Here is a 21,363-nt window from a genome sequence, read left to right as displayed (position 1 = left end):
CAGGCTTGGGAAGAAATGGATGCTTCAAGAAAGTAATCTAGTGATGAAATTCCTGAAAATCTGTCTCACTTTCTGCTTTCTTGCAGTGGTTTTAACTGTGTTTTGAACATAACTAAAATCTTACAAAATGATTTTGACTACATCTCAGGGAATGTCACTTTTAAATGAGATTTTAATCCCATATACAAATTAAGTGTCTTGGGGAGCCTCCTTCTTTTGCCAGTTGTTTCTCCCAACCATCAATCTCAGACCGAAAATTACTTGGAGATTATTTACTATAAAGATGTTGCTGGTAGGAGTAAGTCTCTAAAACAAGATTTCTATTTGTGTTTTAATTGAATTCCGGGAAGCATTGATAGTACTTCACCAAAAATAACTCAATGAATTATTATTATTATATTACTTCTCTTACTTATTTTAATGCCCACAGTTTTCTAGATTTGTCAAGTAAGAACCACTTCAAATTGTCTCTTGTGTCCTTTTGACATGTCCCCATTCTTCTTTCATGTTTCCTCACATTCTTTAAAACCAAAACATTTCAGGCTCACTTTGTGCTTTTCCTCACCCAGCCCTGGATTCATTATTTCTGCAAGAAGTCTTCATTTAGTTGAGGGAACAAGGGCATTTGAAAACCAAACTTTTGTTGTATACAAACATTACACACACCTACTTACTTCTTTCTCTCTCTCCGCCTCTGTCTATGTATCTCTCTATTTGTAATGTATGATGTATCTATGCTGATGTTAATTATAATTAGAAAATTCCAATTAAAAATCACAAGCTTCCTTCTTGCTGCTGCTGCCAAGCTGCTTCAGTCGTGTCCAACTCTGTGAGACCCCATAGACAGCAGCCCACCAGGCTCCTCCATTCCTGGGATTCTCCAGGCAAGAATACTGGAGTGGGTTGCCATTTCCTTCTCCAATGCATGAAAGTGAAAAGTGAAAATGAAGTCATTCAGTCGTGTCCAACTCTTAGTGACCGCATGGACTGCAGCCTACCAGGCTTCTCTGTCCCTGGGATTCTCCAGGCAAGAATACTGGAGTGGGCTGCCATTTCCTTCTCCAAAGCTTCCTTCTTACCATGTTGCAAATCCTCTTTTTAACCATAAAAGATATGGCTCTCATTTGTTCAGTTAAAGGTCCATCTAGTCAAAGTTATGGTTTTTCCAGTAGTCATGTATGGATGTGAAAGTTGGACCATAAAGAAAGTTGAGTGCCGAAGAATGGATGCTTTTGAACTGTGGTGTTGGAGAAGACTCTTGAACTGCAAGGAGATCCAATGAGTCCATCCTAAAGGAAATCAGTCCTGAATATTCATTGGAATGACTGATGTTGAAGCTGAAACTCCAATACTTTGGCCAACTGATGCAAAGAACTGACTCATTTGAAAAGACTCTGATGCTGGACAAGATTGAAGGCACGAGGAGAAGGGGATAACAGAGGACAAGATGGTTGGATGGCATCACCGACTCAATGGACATGAGTTTGAGTAAACTCCAGGAGTTGGTGGTGGACCGCGAGGCCTGGCATGCTGCAGTCCATGGGGTTGCAAAAAGTTGGACACAACTGAGCAACTGAACTGAATTGAACTGTTCAGTTTATTTACTCATTTATTCAGTCCTAACATACACTACAAGTAGTTTCTGGCTTGTTAACTCATTTCTCTTCTAGAAGGAAGAGAAAGGAGGAAGGAAGGAAAGAAGAAAGGAAGAGTGAGAGAAAGGAAGCATAAAAGAAAGAAGGAATGAAAGGAGAAAGGAAAGAAGAGGGAGGGGAGGAAAGGGAAAAGGGGAGGAAGAAAACACTATTAACTACAGTTCAGTATTTTGTTGCAGCTCATATATAACTATATCAGGGCATAAATTCAAAATGCTGTGTTCCAAAGTAACTTTGGTAAGTTCTCTTTCTTTCCTTTTAGCATGGTTATATTATTCATTTGAAAAAGTGAAATTTGTTTGTTATTGTAGTTTGTTTTTTCCCCTGCCTTTATTTCATATTTTTAGTGTAAAATAATAACATCATCTTTAAGAGTCAAAATTACACAAAAGGTATACTGAGAATGTGATCATTCACACTCATAAATTTCATTTCATTTCAGTATTAATTATCAATCTCATTCATTTCTGTTTTCTTCCTCCCAATTTTAGTTTTGAAAAAATAAGCAAGTGTGTATTAAATTTTTCCATATTCCTTATATAAAGAATAGTTTGCACAATGGTTTTTTCACTTTACAATATGTAAGAAATCACTGCATCCAGTTGTGAAATTCTTTCTTTTTCACACCTTTTTAGTACTCCATTGTCTGAATGTACCAGAGTTGATCCAACAGGTTCTGTGTTTATGTTCGTTTGTTTCTGATATTTTGCAATTACAAACAGTAGTGCTATGAGTAGTCTTGTACATATGTATTTATTGATTCTGACACCCAATTCTGATGTATGGGAATCTTTCCAACTTCACCAAGCAATGATCTCAACTCTGAACTTACCTACCTAAAGATGGCATCAGATTCCATTGGTTAAGAGCTCAGTCCCACAAGACTAGCCTCACTTCAGATGCCAGTTGTAAGCTCAGGTTATTACCTGTGTTTTTGACTTATTGGCTATAAATTGGAGATTCCAACAACCCCTTACTTGGATTTGATTAATTTCCTAGAGTGGCTCATGGAATTCAGAAGACGTGTGTACTCACTAGATTACTGGTTTATTACAGAGAATATTAAAGGAAGGGAATCAGCAAGCAATGAAAAGATCACAGCTTAACTCTATCTCCTTATGGAGATTTGTGGTGGTCCTGGCACTAGCATGAGAGCTTTCTGGAAAAATTTTACAGAAGGCCTAATTATGGAGTGACGATTTAAGACTTGACTAAAATCACTTTATGAAGAAAAATAGTCATGTTAAACGTGAAAATATTGAACAAGAATCCTGGCAGATCACAGCAAGGAAGGAAGAGAGTTGAAATATGCAGAGTCTAGGATGTCAGTCTCATGAGGATTGCTTTTGAAAGAGGAGAGAGAAACAAAGAATGGAGAAATGCCATAGAGAAGCTGAGTGACAAAAGAAAAAAAGGAGACATTTAAAATTATGCAAGAGAAGAAAAACTGAACAATGCACAGCTTATTCACCCTACTGCCAAAAGATGGGCTTCCATGGCTGTACAGTATAGCAGTAAGAATAAATGAAATACAATTATATGTAAGCATATAGATGAATCTTACAAACTGGATGTGAATGAAAGAAACTAAATTTATGTTCTCTATGAGTTTGTATATATAAATATAAAAAAGCAGAAGATTGTATGGTTGTATCTAGAAGGGGCTTGAGGTTGTCTTCTGGGGAGTTGATTGTGTCTGTTTCTTGGTCTGGGGCGTGGTTATAGGAATGTATGCAGTTAGTAAAAAGTCATGAAACTCCTCATTTAAAATTTTGTTAAATGTTAGCAGTAGTGTTAGTCACTCGGTTGTGTCTGACTCTTTGCAACCCCATGAACTATAGTCCACCAAGCTCCTCTGTCCCTGGGATTCTCCAGGCAAGAACACTGGAGTGGGTTGCCATGCCCTTCTCCAGGGGATCTTCTGAACCCAAGTCTCCTGGATTGCAGGCAGATTTTTTACTGTCTGAGCCACCAAGGAAATCCTGTTATTAAATGTTAAGTGTTTTTTAATCATTTTTTCAATAATAGAAACATTGGTTTAGTTTCCCAGGACTGCTGTAAGAAATTATCACAAATTTGCCACCTTCAAAAAACAGAAATTAACTGTTCACAGTTGTGGAGTCTAGAGGTCTGAAATGAAGGGATCAGTACAAGTCTCTGAAGGCTCTACAGAAGAATTATTTCTTGCCTCTTCCATCTTCTGATACACTTAGGCATTCTTTTGATGGTAGCAATAGTAACTCCAATCCGGCCTTCATCTTCACATGGTCTTCTTTCTGTATATTGAAACTTCCTCTCCCTTCACTTCTAAGGACACCAATCATGTTTAGATTCCAGTTCCAAACTACATCTACAAAGCCTTCTTTGCCAAATAAGAACCCATTCACAGATACAAGGGGTTAGCTCTTGGTCATATGTTTTGCTGGGGATACACAATTCAACCTACTACAGCATCTTATTAAGGTCTGGAACTTTACATGGACGAGTGAATGGGGTCAGTAGTTTCCTCCTTGAAATTTGCTTCCAGCTTCCAAAATTCTAATCTACTCAGATGAGACCTGAGAATGTTGTCAGGTTGGAAGGTCAGTGAGATCAGGAGAGAACACAGAAGAAAGCAAAAGGCTCTGGGAATAAAGAGTATCTTCCTATTTTTCTTCTTATATGCTTTGGACATAAGATCCTAGTCAATTTGGAATTTTGTGGCCTAGGAGTGAGGAGGTGTAGAGCTCAGGTCTACCAAGATTTGCCAGAAATAGGAAAGCCTTGAGGTCAGATATATTAATAAAAAGTTTATAAAAGCTGGGCATGGTGTTTATATCCTTTAAGGATACTGAATTAAAATTATAGCCAGTTGAGAATTCAGGATCCTGAGCCATATTATCTCAGAAATCAGAATTTATAGAAATCTGGAATGGAATTTGTTATTTTAAATTCCACCATGAATCCATATCCTGCTTGAGGTAGAAGAAAGTGCAAAACAGTGTCATTAATCTCCTTAATTGCATCTTGGCAAATACGACTTCACCTTCAGTCAAACTCATAAATGAAGAATTCAGCCTGTGACAATGGCAAAAGAGTGAATTAGTCAATGAGCTCATGCTTGTTTGAAGATTGCCTTTGAAGAATTTTCACATTTGTAAGTGCTTTTTAGGAAGATACCTATTTTTCTCATCTCATGATTGGATATTTTTTTGCACTGAATCAGACTCCAAAATACAACCCTGAACAAGAGTGTTCTCAATTGTTGTATCATTTTCAAAAGATCACTTGAGAGGTCTTCTATCAGCAGTGACCAAAGTAACCAGGATTTCACTTCTGCAGTCATGTCCAGTGTAATCAAAAGATTTTTATGATCATTGAAATGTTATAATTCATAACAGGAATAACTGTGCTGACTTTGTCAAAAGCAAGAATAGTGCCTTGTTTGACTTCATCTTCACATGGATTAGCGTGATGTTCATACTTCTCCTAGATTGCATTAAACTAGTGTTCCATCTAGAAATATTAGATGGTCACCAGGTAATAAGAGGAGTTTTTGAGTTCTCCTGGAGTCTGAGAAACTCATTAAGTACTGGATGTGCTGCCTGCCTCAGTGTCTTCTACTTCCTCAAGCTATCTAGTTTTTCTCACCCCTTCTTTCTCTGGCTGAAGTGCAGAAGAGATAGAGTTGTTTTCACCATTATGTTGGGATTCTGTCTCTTTTTGATTTTTAACCTTCTGAGCATAAAATTTATACTTTTGTGTTCAGCAAGCATTTAGAAAAGGAAAGACTTAACTTGGAAAAAAGATATGCATAAAAATCAGTATTATAACAGTCAAGTTCTCTTCAGCCTTGGATCTCTCATCCCCTTGTCTGTATCACTCATTATATTTTTCCTGTTAATCTTTTCCTATGGGGACATACCAAGCAGATGACATGCCATAACACAGATCCCAGGGACTTCAATGCTGGGAGCCACCACGGGAGATCCCACCCATGACAAAGGTCATGCGGAAGAGACCTGACAGGCAAAGGAGGATCAGGCCTCAAGGGACCCCCTGAATCTTCTTGAGCATCTACCGCAAAACCAAAATCTGTCTACTGTTTATTATATTATGCCTTTCACCAACTCTTCTGTCATTAACAGGGGGCTATCCCCAACCGGGAGAAATATCAATAACCTCAGATATGCAGATGACACCACCCTTATGGCAGAAAGTGAAGAGGAACTCAAAAGCCTCTTGATGAAAGTGAAAGAGGAGAGTGAAAAAGTTGGCTTAAAGCTCAACATTCAGAAAACGAAGATCATGGCATCCGGTCCCATCACTTCACGGGAAATAGATGGGGAAACAGTGGAAACAGTGTCAGACTTTATTTTTCTGGGCTCCAAAATCACTACAGATGGTGACTACAGCCATGAAATTAAAAGACGCTTACTCCTTGGAAGGAAAGTTATGACCAACCTAGATAGCATATTCAAAAGCAGAGACATTACTTTGCCAACAAAGGTTCGTCTAGTCAAGGCTATGGTTTTTCCTGTGGTCATGTATGGATGTGAGAGTTGGACTGTGAAGAAGGCTGAGTGCCAAAGAATTGATGCTTTTGAACTGTGGTGTTGGAGAAGACTCTTGAGAGTCCCTTGGACTGCAAGGAGATCCAAGCAGTCCATTCTGAAGGAGATCAGCCCTGGGATTTCTTTGGAAGGAATGATGCTAAAGCTGAAACTCCAGTACTTTGGCCACCTCATGTGAAGAGTTGACTCATTGGAAAAGACTCTGATGCTGGGAGGGATTGTGGGCAGGAGGAGAAGGGGACGACAGAGGATGAGATGGCTGGATGGCATCACCGACTCGATGCATGTGAGTCTGAGTGAACTCTGGGAGTTGGTGATGGACAAGGAGACCTGGTGTGCTGTGATTCATGGGGTCGCAAAGAGTCAGACACGACTGAGCAACTTACCTGATCTGATCCCCAACCACCTTTCTCCGGAAAAAATCAACTTAGGGCTTTAGTTAATGGGCATGAAAGGAATATTTCTATTTTAACCCCTCTGTTGGCATTCTAGCTTGCCTGACAGGTTTATCCATACTCTTGCAATTAACACACATGATTGTTCACAACTCCCCAACCTTGAAAGGCACAGGAAGCAAAACATTCTAAAAGTCCTGATGAGCATAGAGTCCTTTAAGGGATGAAAAATTATTACAATAGATAGTACTGGTAAAGGGCTTCAAATTGGGCCAGTGCTTGCTGCCAAGTTCCCATATCCCTTATCTACTGTGCACCTGGGAATGCATTGGTTAACATAGTTAGAATGTAAGAAAAACAAGTAGCAGCCTTGGAATTAACCACATCAGACCTTTTGAGCTAATTGGTTCTTTCTTTGTTGTAACTTACTGCACCTTTGCTCTGTGAGAATGTAACTCTGTTTAGCACTTTCTGAGGCTGACATAGATTAGAAATATAAAGAAAAAACACTTCAAGGGAAAATACGTTTTCTGGTGATCAGCCTTTCCAAGGCCAGAAGATATTGTACACAATATTGTTTATGGGAAAGATATGCAGAAAAATCCTGGTTTTGATAAAGACAAAACAGATATAATGTTTGGGCTGACTCTGTATGACTTTGCATCTTTCATTTCCCTCTATGTACAACTCAAGGTATAAAAGTTCCTTTTGAAAATAAAGTTATGGGCCTCACTCATCGAAGCTTGGTCTCCCTGTGTTGTTCTTTTTTTTTTCCTTTTCCCTCCTTTTCTCTCTATGTTCTTCTTTCAGGATGACTCCTTGGAACACAGGAGCTTTATTGGCTTTCTGTTTTTATCAAGGAAGATCAGCCTCTGATCTCTCCGATTTGCTATCCTTATTGCCTAAGCCATCATCCTGAGGGTACCCCTGGATCCTGCTGGGGCTGGACCCCGGCACTTCAACACAGGGGTTCTTTGAGAGCTAAAAATACTTCAACTTCTTTCATCATTTTCTTAGTTGTAAACTATTTGGTTGCTCTTATCTTGTTGTTGTTCACTCAGTTGTGTCTGACTCTGCGACCCCATGGACTGCAGCACAGTCAGGGAAGCTTTCCTGTCCTTCACCATCTCCCAGAGCTTGCTCAAACTCATGTCCATTGAGTTGGTGATGCCATCCAACCATCTCGTCCTCTGTCATCCCCTTCTCCTCCCGCCTTCAATCTTTCCCAGCATCAGGGGCTTTTCTAGTGAGTCGACTCTTTGCATGAGGTGGCCAAAGGATTGGAGTGTCAGCTTCAGCATCAGTCATTCCAATGAACATTCAGGACTGATTTCCTTTAGGATTGACTGGTCTGATCTCTTTGCAGTCCAAGGGACATTCAAAAGTTTTTTCCAACACCACAGTTCAAAGCATCATTTCTTTGGCACTCAGCCTTCTTTATGGTCCAACTCTCACATCCATACATGACTACTGGAAAAACCATAGCTTTGACTATACAGACCTTTGTTGGTAAAATAATGTCTCTGCCTTTTAATACTCTGTCTGGGTTTGTCATAGCTTTTCTTCCAAGGATCAAGCTTCTTTTAATTTCATGGCTGCAGTCACCATCAGCAGTGATTTTGGAGCCCAAGAAAATGAAGTCTGTCACCGTTTCCACTGTTATATTATGCCTTTATTTTAGATTGGTGTTATTTCAATCTAGAAGATGAAATTGCTTGTTTTGTTGTTAACACTGTAGCATTCCTCTATCCTTTAATTCATCCTTTTGTTTTGACTCTGGGGAATGGAAAACAAAACAGACTTGTGTGAGTGTGCTAAGGAAAACTGGATCTTGCATCAAGAGAATGTAATCCTTCACTGGATGGAGGAACTAAAGGGGAACCATTTATGTTCTGAAGAAAACAACTCAGTGAGAGTCTCGAATGTTCCTCCACTGGTTTCATATTGTGTTGGATAGTAGTTTTTAAAAAAATTTTTCATTGACCAGGCTATTGACATTGGAGAAAATGTCAATACTTGGACATTTTCTTGGATGACATTACTTGGATTCCATGAACTATCCTTGGCAATTTGACATAGTTATTTAATTTAAACCTCAGAAAGTTATACAAATATTTATTTTACCATTTTCTCTGATGAAAATACTGATAGTAATCATATGTAAGTGATATTAGTGTTAGCATTCAAATTCTGATCTTCTGGCTCAAAAATAGAAGAGTGTGTGAAAAAGAATGAACTAAACCTCTTTCGGAGAAGACTCTTGAGAGTCCCTTGGACTGCAAGGAGATCCAACCAGTTCATCCTAAAGGAGATCAGTCCTGGGTGTTCATTGGAAGGACTGATGCTAAAGCTGAAACTCCAATACTTTGGCCACCTCATGCGAAGAGTTGACTCATTGGAAAAGACTCTGATGCTGGGAGGGATTGGGGACAAGAGGAGAAGGGGACAACAGAGGATGAGATGGCTGGATGGCATCACCGACTCGATGGCCATGAGTTTGAGTGAACTCCAGGAGTTGGTGATGGACAGGGAGACCTGGCGTGCTGCGATTCATGGGATCACAAAGAGTCGGAAATGACTGAGTGACTGAACTGAACTGAAACCTCTTTTATTAGTTCTTGATTCTGTTATTTTAAGTAGTCTGCTTTACTGCTTTATGACACATTTTACTAATTAAGTGTTGGTTTTTAAGGAAGAGAAAAAAATGTATTGTATGAAGGGTAAATTTTAAATAAATCTACTTAGTCAGTGGGTCATGTAATTTACTACTGAATACAAAGAAAATTCTAAGAATTGTAAAGAAATATATGATTTTTAATTGTAGCATAAACAAAATAAAATGTATGTTTTCTTAACCTTCTTGTTTAATAGAAATAGCAGTTTCTGAGAGTGACAATGAGGCATTGGTGCCAATAATGAAAAATGTTTAATCAGTCTGAAAGAAAATCTGCTATTAGGAAAGTAAAAAAATATAAGATAACTTAAAAAATTCAGAAAATATTCAAAATATGTCATGCTATAAGTTAAGGGGAAAACTGTAGAGTTTCAAACCTAAACTTGAGACCCTGGCAGCATCTATGTCTGTACACTGACCTGTGTCCCACTTCGGCAAGTGAAGCCTTTATGCTTTGACCCAAGTGTGTGTGTGTTAGTTGCTCAGTCACGTCCGACTCTTCGTGACCCCACGGACTGTATCTACTCTTTATCCCCTACATCTCCTCATACATTGTAGCCATAAACTTAATCACTGCCAGGAAAATCCGCTGCATAATCCTCCTAGGAGATATTTTACAATATCATATTATCTATAGGACTATAGGAACTCATCTTTAGGAATAAGCAAAAACCTGAATTTCTATTAACAGTGACAGTGGAAAGACATCCAAGTGTCTGCTGTCCGGAAGCCACTGCATCCCGGGAGCCCTGGCCTTGAAAGAACAATGACTGCAGCTTGGGGCAGTTTCTCACCAGCCTTTTCCATAGCTGCAAATGAAGCAATCCTACATCTACGGTGGGGTCTTTGTGTGTGTCTAGAGTTCAAGAGGTGTCATATAATAGCAATCTAGCAGAGATGGTCTTGAAGAAATAGTTATCGAGGTAGCCAAGAGCGTTGAACTGAGTGAACTGTGAGAGGGCCCCTTAGAGAACATTACAGAAACTTGATGGGATGAAGTGTTATTCCAAGTCTCTGTTATTCTAAATTAATGCTCTATATGACATGGAGGAAGTTGATCCCATAGGAGTAAAACACCCCCAAACTATTTCTCTGGAGGAGACTGGGTTACATTTAGTCTGGCACCTGCCACGTGTATCTTAGAAGCTCCTGAAAACAGAGAGGTAACACTGATAAGAAGTTCACCTACTGGAACTGCCAGAGGAACTGACTCTGCCCAGCTTTCCTGGATTGCTGGGTAGAAAGTTTGTCTAGGTCGATAACTCAAGGATAATCTAAATCAATGCAAAACTGAAAAGTAAGCTAATCCAAAATCCACTCAGTAGAATCATGTGGAAATTGCAGGTTTAATTTGAAGTCTTACTGTTTAAGACTGAGTAAGCAAATGAAAAGAAAAGAAAAAAAATCCTTAAACAAATATACAGCAGAGAGGTAAATGTAAAACACACCTTTAAAAAAGATAACTGCAGAGAGCAGAAATTTTTGAGTAATATGTGCTGAATATTCCCCATCAAATTCAAGAAAACAATTCTATGAAAGAAGAGGGAAAATATAAGATAACAAAAATCAAAACATAGAAACTAAAATTGCAAAGGAACAAATGAGAAAAACAAAGAAGCTGAAAGAAATAAGAGGGCATTCTTGGAACTAAACGCATGGTAAAAGAAATTTAAAACAATACATTATGATAATAATTATCAAATTTACAAATTAAGGTTCAAAAAATAAATTAAATCATTTAGAATCTTAAGATTACTAAAGAAGCACTTTTAGGCATGGAGTTGCAGTTAAACACTATTGACTTTGGAGTGTTTTTTTTTTCATCCAAAGATATTAAAAAATATTAATCAGTTACCAGCTTATAAAAAAAAATTAACTGTTAACTTCAGTTCAGATCACTTCAGCTCAGTCGCTCAGTTGTGCCCAACTCTTTGCAACCCCATGAACCGCAGCACACCAGGTCTCCCTGTCCATCACCAACTCCCGGAGTTCACCCAAATCCCATGTCTATCGAGTTGGTGATGCCATCCAACCATCTCATCCTCTGTCATCCCCTTCTCCTCCTGCCCTCAATCTTTCCCAGCATCAGGCTCTTTTCCAATGAGTCAGCTCTTCGCATCAGTTGCCAAAGTATTGGTTTCAGCTTCAACATCAGTTCTTCCAATGAACACCCAGGACTGATCTCCTTTAGGATGGACTGGTTGGATCTCCTTGCAGTCCAAGGGACTCTCAAGAGTCTTCTCCAACACCACAGTTCAAAAGCATCAATTCTTCAGTGTTCAGCTTTCTTTATAGTCCAACTCTCACATCCATACCTGACCACTGGAAAAACCATAGCCTTGACAAGACAGACCTTTGTTGGCAAAGTAATGTCTCTGCTTTTTAATATGCTGTCTAGGTTGGTCATAACTTTCCTTCCAAGGAATAAGCGTCTTTTAATTTCATGGGTGCAATCACCATCTGCAGTGATTTTGGACCCCAGAAAAATAAAGTCAGCCACTGCGTCCACTGTTTCCCCATCTATTTGCCATGAAGTGATGGGACCGGATACCATGATCTTAGTTTTCTGAATGTTGAGCTTTAAGCCAACTTTTTCACTCTCCTCTTTCACTTTCATCAAGAGACTCTTTAGTTCTTCTTCACTTTCTGCCATAAGAGTGATGTCATCTGCGTATCTGAGGTGATTGATATTTCTCTTCGCAATCTTGATTCCAGCTTGCACTTCCTTCAGCCCAGCATTTCTCATGATGTACTCTGCATATAAGTTAAATAAGCAGGGTGACAATATACAGCCTTGACGTACTCCTTTTCCTATTTGGAACCAGTCTGTTGTACCATGTCCAGTTCTAACTGTTGCTCCCCGACCTGCATACAGATTTCTCAAGAGGCAGGTCAGGTGGTCTGGTATTCCCATCTCTTTCAGAATTTTCCACAGTTTTTTGTGATCCACACAGTCAAAGGCTTTGGCATAGTCAATAAAGCAGAAATAGATGTTTTTCTGGAACTCTCTTGCTTTTTCCATGCTCCAGCAGATGTTGGCAATTTGATCTCTGATTCCTCTGCCTTTTCTAAATCCAGTTTGAACATCTGGAAGTTCATGGTTCACGTATTGCTAAAGTCTGGCTTTGAGAATTTAGAGCATTACTTTACTAGCGTGTGAGATGAGTGCAATTGTGAGGTAATTTGAGCATTCTTTTGCATTGCCTTTCTTTGGGATTGGAATGAAAACTGCCCTTTTCCAGTCCTGTGGCCACTGCTGAGTTTTCCAAATTTACTGGCGTATTGAGTGCAGCACTTTCACAGCATCATCTTTCAAAATTTGAAATAGCTCAACTGGAATTCCATCACCTCCACTAGCTTTGTTCATAGTGATGTTACACTTTGCTCCCCTCCAAAACATAGAAATATTAAGTATACAGTATTTGACATAACAATCTAGAAATCAAGTGAATACACAATATATGTGTACCTTTTTCTATATTCTTAATATAAGAACATTTAACATTTCAATAAATACTTGATTAAAAATATTTATTGATTGAAATTCTGTTGAATGAATACCATAATCTTTCTCGAATTCTTTCAAGACAATGTACAGAAATATACAAAACCCATAAATAATTTAGTATATATTTGCTGTTGAGTTGCTAAGTCATGCCCAAGTCTAACATAACTGCATGGAGTGTTGCCTGCCAGGCTCCTCTGTCCATGGAATTCTCCAGGCCAGAATACTGGAGTGGGTTGCCATTTCCTTCTCTAGGGGATCTTCCCAACCCAGGGATCAAACCTATGTCTAATGCTTTGCAGGGAGATTCTTTACCTTATTGAAATATTTGAATAGATTCAGCTATTTAATGAAATATTAAAGCTCTTTTGTAAAGGCTTTCTAGGTAATTTCTAGGTTTCTGCATGGAACAGGACTCTCCTCAATATTTTTAATAGTTACTTAAAATTTTTCGCTTCTGAAGTAATCTGATACCTAAGATTTATTTACCATGAAAATGTTGTCTACTTTGCATGAAATTTTGGTTCCTGGTGAAATGGAAATTCTCTTTATGCTAGTATGTGACATTTACAACTTAGTTTATGTAGTTTTCCTTGAAAAGACAATAGAGAAAACCTAAGGACTTTTAAAGACACTAAAATAAAATTTCTTTTACCCTGAAAGCGCGAAACTATTGAAACAAATTAACATACATTATGGAAATAGATATAAAGGTGCATAGCTTAAAGAAATTAGATATTTTTCTGCCTATTTTCAATTTTGAATGGGGAAACAGTGGATACAGTGTCAGACTTTATTTTTCTGGGCTCCAAAATCACTGCAGATGGTGACTGCACCCAAGAAATTAAAAGACACTTACTCCTTGAAAGGAAAGTTATGACCAACCTAGATAGCATATTGAAAAGCAGAGACATTACTTTGTCAACAAAGGTCCGTCTAGTCAAGGCTATGGTTTTTCCAGTAGTCATGGATAGATGTGAGAGTTGGACTGTGAAGAAGGCTGAGCACCAAAGAATTGATGCTTTTGAACTGTGGTGTTGGAAAAGACCCTTTTTTTTTTTAGGAAAAGAAGAAACTATAGAGTCTCTGTGCCTGTTTATACTGTCTATATGTTTATATATATCCATGGATGTATGTTTATATGCATATGTATATACACACACACACATATATATATATATATTCTACCTCCAGATGGTACTACTAAATTAATTTATAAAGATCTCATTTAATTGACATAAAGATAAACAAGTGCTGTATAAATTAAGTATACTTTCAGAGATATAAAAACTAATCCAAATGCTTTACAAATTCATGTGAGAATTTGTAAAATCTGTAAAGAGAAGACTCTTGAGAGTCCCTTGGACTGCAAGGAGATCCAACCAGTCCATTCTGAAGGAGATCAGCCCTGGGATTTCTTTGGAAGGAATGATGCTAAAGCTGAAACTCCAGTACTTTGGCCACCTCATGTGAAGAGTCGACTCATTGGAAAAGACTCTGATGCTGGGAGGGATTGGGGGCAGGAGGAAAAGGGGACAACAGAGGATGAGATGGCTGGATGGCATCACCGACTTGATGCATGTGAGTCTGAGTGAACTCTGGGAGTTGGTGATGGACAGGGAGGCCTGGCGTGCTTTGATTCATGGGGTCATAAAGAGTTGGACACGACTGAGCGACTGAACTGAACTGAACTGATGGTTTAATAAATATTGTTAAATGATTGGAAAATGTTAATATATTCTTAATTATATTAACCTTTTATACTGAGTGATGTTTCACAGATAAAAAGAATTAGTCACTAATTGTTAATATTCCTAAGGTAATATGAAACATTGTGCCTTATTATATGCAACATGAATCAACCCTTGGAAATGTGTACATATTAGCAATATTTGGGGGAGTATATTAGTCAGGAAGCTTTTGGGTATTAAGAAAATAAATCTAGTCTCAAACTAGTGTAAACTATAAGAGAATTAATTATTTCATTTACCTAGGCATCTAAGGTAGAGTCAGTTCCAGTCCATGACCAAAGACTCAGGTTGTTTACTTCTCTATTCTGTTGACCTTAGGGTCTTCATCCTAGAGTTCCTCTCTTTGGGGGTTACAAGATAATTGCCAATGACAAGTGTCATTTTCTACTTTCTTATTCTTGCCCTGCTGGAGACAGACAACTTTTTTTTAAACCAACGATTGCAACTCCTTTTTTCAGTTTTTTGAAATCAGTCAGGATTTTATTCATGGATCAGGGAGCCACTTTAAGCAGAATATCATAATTTGACACCTGTATATCTTCTTTGGTGAAGTATATTTAAATCTTTGGCCTAAATATTAGTTCAGCTTCTTATCTACATTTTGTTGAGTAGTATGAATTCTTGTTATATTCTGAATAGCAGTCATTTATTAGATATGTCTTTTGCAAATATTTCCTCCTGGTCTGTTACTTGTCTTTTCCTTCTCTTGACTTTATCTTTTGCAGAGCAGAATATTTTTTTTTAATGAAGTCAAGCTTATCAATTACATCTTTCACGGATTTTGCCTTTGGTATTTTATCTTAAAAGTCATTGCCATTGCCAAGATCATCTAGGTTTTCTTCTATGTTTTCTTTTAAGAGTTTTATAATTTTGTTTGTTTCATTTTGGTCTATGATGTGCTTCAAATTAATGTTTGTGAATTATGTAAGGTATGTGACTAAATTCATTTTTTTGCATATGGATCTCCAGTTGCTCCAGCACTATTTATTGAAAAGACTACCTGTGCTCCATTGTATTGCTTTTGCTCTTTTGTTGAATATCAATTGATTATATATATTGATTATATTTAATATCAATTGATTATATTTATAGGCTCTCTATTATGTCCCATTTAAGTGAAGTCATTCAGTCATGTCCGACTCTTTGCCACCCCATGGATTGTAGCCTACCAGCCTGCTCTGTCCATAGGATTCTCCAGGCAAGAATACTGGAGTGGGTTGCCATTTCCTTCTCCAGGGGATCTTCCTGACCCAGGAATTGACCTAGGTCTCCCACATTGCAGGCAGATGTTTTACCTTCTGAGCCACCAAGGAAGCATATTCCATTTAACTGCTTATTATTTTTGCTAATATCACACTCTCTTGTTTAGTCTTGACCTAAGTAGTGTGAGTTCTCTGACTTGATTCTTCTCCTTCAATAGCGAGTAGGCCATTCTGGGTTTTGACTCTTCATTTAAACTTAGAATCAGTTTGTCAGTATCAACAAAATCACATGCTGAGGTTTGGGATTGCACTGAATCAATAAATCAAGTGTAGAGTTACTGACTTTTTGACAATATTGAGTCTTATCTATAAACATGGACTGTTGTTAAATTTATTTAGCTCTTTTTAATTTTCATTTATCAGAGTTTTACAGTTTTCCTCATATAGGTTTTGCATTTGTTATATTTATACCTAAGTAATTTTTGGATGCAGTGGAAATGCTATTATTTCTTATTTCCAATTCCATGTGTTCTTTGCTGATACAAGAAAGCAATTGACTTTTGTATCTTAACTTTGTATCTTGCTATGTTGTGATAGCTGCTTATCAGTTTTAGAAATTCTTTGGTTACTTCTTTTGGATTTTCTACATAGATGATCATGTCAACAGCAAAAAAAGATAGCTTTATTTCTTCCATCCAATCTGTATACCTTTTATTTATCTTTCTTGTTTCATTATATTAGTTAGAATTGCCAGTACATACTGAAAAGGAGTGCTGACAGAGGATGTATTTGCCTTGTACCTGATACTGGTAGAAGCACTGAGTATTTCACCAGTAAGCACAGTGTTAGCTCTAGGTTTGTTGCATATAGTACTTATCAAGTGGAAGATATTTCCCTCTATTCCTGGTTTACTGGGTGCTTTTATCATGTTGGGTTTTGTCAGAAGCTTTTTTTTTTACATATATTGATACATTGTGTGATTCTTTGTCATTTGTTGATGTGATGGGTTACATTAAATAAATTTCAAATGCTGGACCAAATTTGTATGTTCAGGCTAAATCCTGATTGTTTGTGCTATATATTTTTTATATACATTTTTGGATTTAATTGGCTTATATATGTTGAGAATTTTCACATCTATGGTCGTGAAAGATATTGGTCTATAGTTTTCTACTAATATCTTTGTCTGGTTTTCTTATTATGGTAAGGCTGACCTTAGAAAAAATTGTAAAGTATTCCCTCTGCTGTTTTCTAAAAGAGATTGAAGATAATTAGTACAATATTTCTTAAATGTTTGTTAGAATTTACCAGTGACTCTACCTGGGCCTGGTACTTTCTCTTTTGGAAGGTTATTAATTAGTTCTTTGTTTTAATAATAGATTTAGACCTATTATTTCTTCTTGTGTGAGTTTTGGCAATTGGTAATTTTCAAATAATTGGTACATTTCATCTAATTTATAAACATAGAATTGTTTGTAATACTCCCTTAAACGTCCATGGGATCAGTTGTGATAACACTTTTCACTCTGGCCTCTTTTTTCCTTAGTTAGCATGACTAAAAGCTAATCAGTTTTACTGATATTTTTAAAAGCAGCGACTTGTGTCTACAATGGCTAAATACATTCATCTCTTCTATGCATTGCTTTTGCTTTATATATCTAAACTTCCATTATTAACACAAAATAAATGACAATGTTACTGTTGACACTGAAAAAGGTCAAGTCCAATTTTTGTTTGTACTGTGTTCAGTGTTCTGTAGGCATATATTTGGCATTCCTACTACACAATCCAGGGTAACAGATGCAAAATAGACTCTGGAGGACAAGTAGAATCCCTGAAATAGAAACTTTTATTTGCATCTTAACAAATAGTGGTTAGGCATTTAGTCTGTCACACATTCAGTAGACTAGCTAAATTTTATACACATAACTGGAGGGGTCTGTGTGAAGGTGTTTTGGATTCCATCCCAAGGCAGTAATTCAGGGGCATTTTAAGTCTTTATGAAATGAAGGAGAAGAAATTCATTCTACCATCAAGCAGCAATATATACCTCATTCTGTAGCACGTAATTTAAAATTGATGGAACAGAAACAATATTAGGGATTGGCAAACATGTTAAGTATAAGGGAAAGTCTCCTCATTTTTGTAGCAGTTCAGATCAGATCAGATCAGTTGCTCAGTTGTGCCCAACTCTTTGCAACCCCATGAATCGCAGCACGCCAGGCTTCCCTGTCCATCACCAACTCCCAGAGTTCACTGAGACTCACGTCCATTGAATCAGTGATGCCATCCAGCCATCTCATCCTCTGTCCTCCCCTTCTCCTCCTGCCCACAATCCCTCCCAGCATCAGAGTCTTTTCCAGTGAGTCAACTCTTCACATGAGGTGGCCAAAGTACTGGAGTTTCAGCTTTAGCATCATTCCTTCCAAAGAAATCCCAGGGCTGATCTCCTTTAGAATGGACTGGTTGGATCTCCTTGCAGTTAGTGAGTCAATATTGGGACTTTAAGGGAATGGATTTATTGGATTTATAAGCTGCATTGATGGTATGAAAAACAAGAAGATCTCTACTATCAGCTTTATTCTCGCTGGCTTAGCAATTGCCAGAGTTTGCCTGATATGGACAATAGTTACTGATGGATTTTTAAAGTTATGCTCTCCAGATGTACATTCCTCTGGGGACCTAATTGAATATAATGGTTACTTGTGGATAGTGATGAATCAATCAAGTATCTGGTTTGCTACCTGCCTCAGCATCTTCTATTTCCTGAAGATATCTAGTTTTTCCCACTGCATCTTTCTCTGGTTGAAGGGTAGACTCAACATGGTTGTTTTCCTTCTTTTGGGATGCTTGCTTATTTCATGGTTAGTTACTTTTCCACATTTTGTGAAGATTGTTAATGATGATAAAAGGAAAATAAAAACACAGTCTGGTCAATGGATATGCATAAAGGTGAACTCTTTGGAAAACAAATTTGGCTGCATCTTGGTGTCATTCTCCTTTTTATACAATACCTGATTATATGTGTCTTGTTGCTCACTTCTCTTTGGAGACACAACAGGAGGATGCAATCGAATGCCACAGGATTCAGTGACCCCAGTACAGAAGCACATATCAAAGCGATGAAAGTCTTGGTGTCTTTTATCATCCTCTTTATCTTGAATTTTGTAGGTACTGCCATACAAATATCAAGTGTGACAGTGCCTGAAAACAAACTGCTTTTTATTTTTGGTATGACAACCACAGTCCTCTATCTCTGGGGTCACTCGCTTATCCTAATTCTAGGAAATAGGAAGCTCAAGCAAGCCTCTTTGAGAGTACTGAAGTCATTAAAGTGCCGGGAAAAAGAGAAACTTCTCAGAACTCCTTGACAGGCCTGTTAAGAGAAACTGACATTTCAATAAAGGAATCAAGTGAAGAAAGTCCCTGAAGATCTGTTTCACTTACACAACTTTCTTGCATTGGTTTCAACTGTATTACTGAACATCACCACAACCTTCCACAGTGATCCTGAATTTCACTCTTCAAGGAGATTTTAACCCCACACACAAATCTAATGGCTCAGTCAGCTTCCCTCTCTTGCAGTTGCTTCTTTCTGAATCCATCAGCTCCAGAGAATTAGAGAGTATTTACTATAAATATGTTGATGGATGGAGCAATTCTCTAAAATAAGATTTCTCACTTCATTTTACCTGACTTCTCTGAAGTAGTGATAGAGATATCTTGGCAGTATCTTCAGCAAGATATTCAAAGAAATATTATCATTATTGTTATTATATTACCATTTTTTATTTATATTAATGCCTACATTCCTCCAGATTTGTCCAGTAAGAATCACTCAGGTTGGCTCCTGTGTCATTTTGACATGTCCCCATGCTTCTACTCATCTTTCTTTACATTGTTACACAGAAAAATATTTCAGGTTCATTGTGTAGTCTGTATCGTTCAGCCTGGATTCACTCTTTCCCCAAGGTTTCCTCATTTCTTTTAGTGTAGCCAGGTATTTGAAAAGCAAGATTTGGTTGGACACAAACTTTCCACAAACTTATTTAGTTCTGTTTCTCAGTCTCTCCTCTCAATATGTATAATACATTGCGTATTTATGCTAATATCTCTAATTCCACTTCAAAATCACAGGCTTCCATCTTTCCACGATGTAAATCCTGTCTTTAGTAGTGAAAAAATGGTTCTCACTTTTATTAGTGTATTTACTCATTTGTTCAGTCCTAAGAAACACTGAGGGCTTCCCAGGTGGCTCTAGTGGTAAAGAACCCACCTGCAATGCAGGAGACACAAGAGATGTGGGTTCAATTCCTGGGTCAGGAAGATCTCCTGGAGGAGGAAATGGCAACCCACTCCAGTGTTCTTGCCTGAAAAATTCCATGGACAGAAGAGTCTGGCAGGCTACAGTCCGTAGGATTGCACAGAGTCAGACACAACTGGACAACTGAGCATGCACACACAGGACACACTGAAAGTAGTTTCAGACCTGTTAACTCACATATAGTAAAGAAGAGAAAGAAAGAAAGAGGGAGAGAGAAAGAAAGAAAGAGGGAGAGAGGAAGAAAGAAAGGAGGGAGGAAGCGAGGGAGAGAGAAAGGGTGGGATGAAGGAGGCACTATTAACCACAGCTCAGTACTTTGTTACAGCTCATGTTTGCCTGAATCGTGGCATAACAGTCAAAATACTATGTTTCAAAGTTGTTTTGGTTAGTTTTCTTTCTTTCCCTTTAGCATGGTTATAGCATTCATTTTTTTTTTAAGTGAGGGTTGTTGTTTTTTTTTAATTTTATTCAGTTGTAGGATTTTTCCCCAGTCCTTATTTTATTTTTTAATTTAAAATATCAATATTATTTCAAGAGTCAAACACAATCAAAAATCATCCTGAGAATATTATCATTCACCCCTTATAACATCAATCTCATAGTAAATTACTCCCTACAGATAAAATGTGTTCAGTCCCTTAGCAGTTGCCAACTCTTTGCGACCCTGTGGACTATAGCCTTCCAGGCTCCTCTGTCCATGGAATTTCCCAGGCAAGAATATTGGAATGAGTTGACATTTCCTTCTCCACTATAGATAATAAATTCCATTAATTTTGCTTTCTTTCTCCTATTTTTATTCTTGAAAAAATAAACAAGTTTGCACATACTAACGTTTTCCATATTTCTTACATAAAAGACACTTTGCAGCTTACTCTTTTCCTTTACAATATGTTAGAAATCATTCCATCCATTTCTGAAATTGTTTCTCATTCTCTTTCACACCTTTTTAGTATTCCATCATCTGAATATACCAGGTTTGATTGAACAGGGTCTGTGTATATGTTGGTTTGTTTCTGGTATTTTGCAGTTACATACAATGTTGCTATGCATAATCTTGAACATACATATATTGATTCTGACACCCAGTTCTAATTGAGTCACCAAGAAATTAATTCAACCCTGGCACTACCTACCTGAAGAGAGCATCAAATTCCATAGGTGAAGGGCTCAGTCCCACAAGAATATCCCCACTTGAGCTACCAATTGCAAGCCCAGGTTGTTATCTGTGCTTTTGACTTACTGGCTATAAGTCTGAGGCTCCAATAACTCTCTACTTGGGTTTGTTTAATTTGCTGCAGTGGCTC

The 21,363-nt window shown here is 37.7% G+C and overlaps 1 protein-coding gene across 1 annotated transcript; it reads left to right on the top strand.

Moving 5' to 3' along the window:
* Window positions 1–18,210: 18,210 nt before the first annotated feature.
* Window positions 18,211–19,106, top strand: LOC113893422 (taste receptor type 2 member 10-like; the record flags this gene model as incomplete). The annotated part of the gene is given in 2 exon segments (XM_027543421.1): window positions 18,211–18,651; window positions 18,654–19,106. Coding segments are annotated over 2 exon segments (894 nt in total), but the record flags the coding sequence as incomplete, so codon positions are not given.
* Window positions 19,107–21,363: the final 2,257 nt, after the last annotated feature.

The sequence above is a fragment of the Bos indicus x Bos taurus genome, chromosome 5, assembly GCF_003369695.1.
Source record: "Bos indicus x Bos taurus breed Angus x Brahman F1 hybrid chromosome 5, Bos_hybrid_MaternalHap_v2.0, whole genome shotgun sequence".
NCBI classification, from domain to species: Eukaryota; Metazoa; Chordata; class Mammalia; order Artiodactyla; family Bovidae; genus Bos; species Bos indicus x Bos taurus.
The sequence above is the reverse complement of the archived record's forward strand: the minus strand, read 5'-3'. Positions and strand labels throughout refer to the sequence as shown.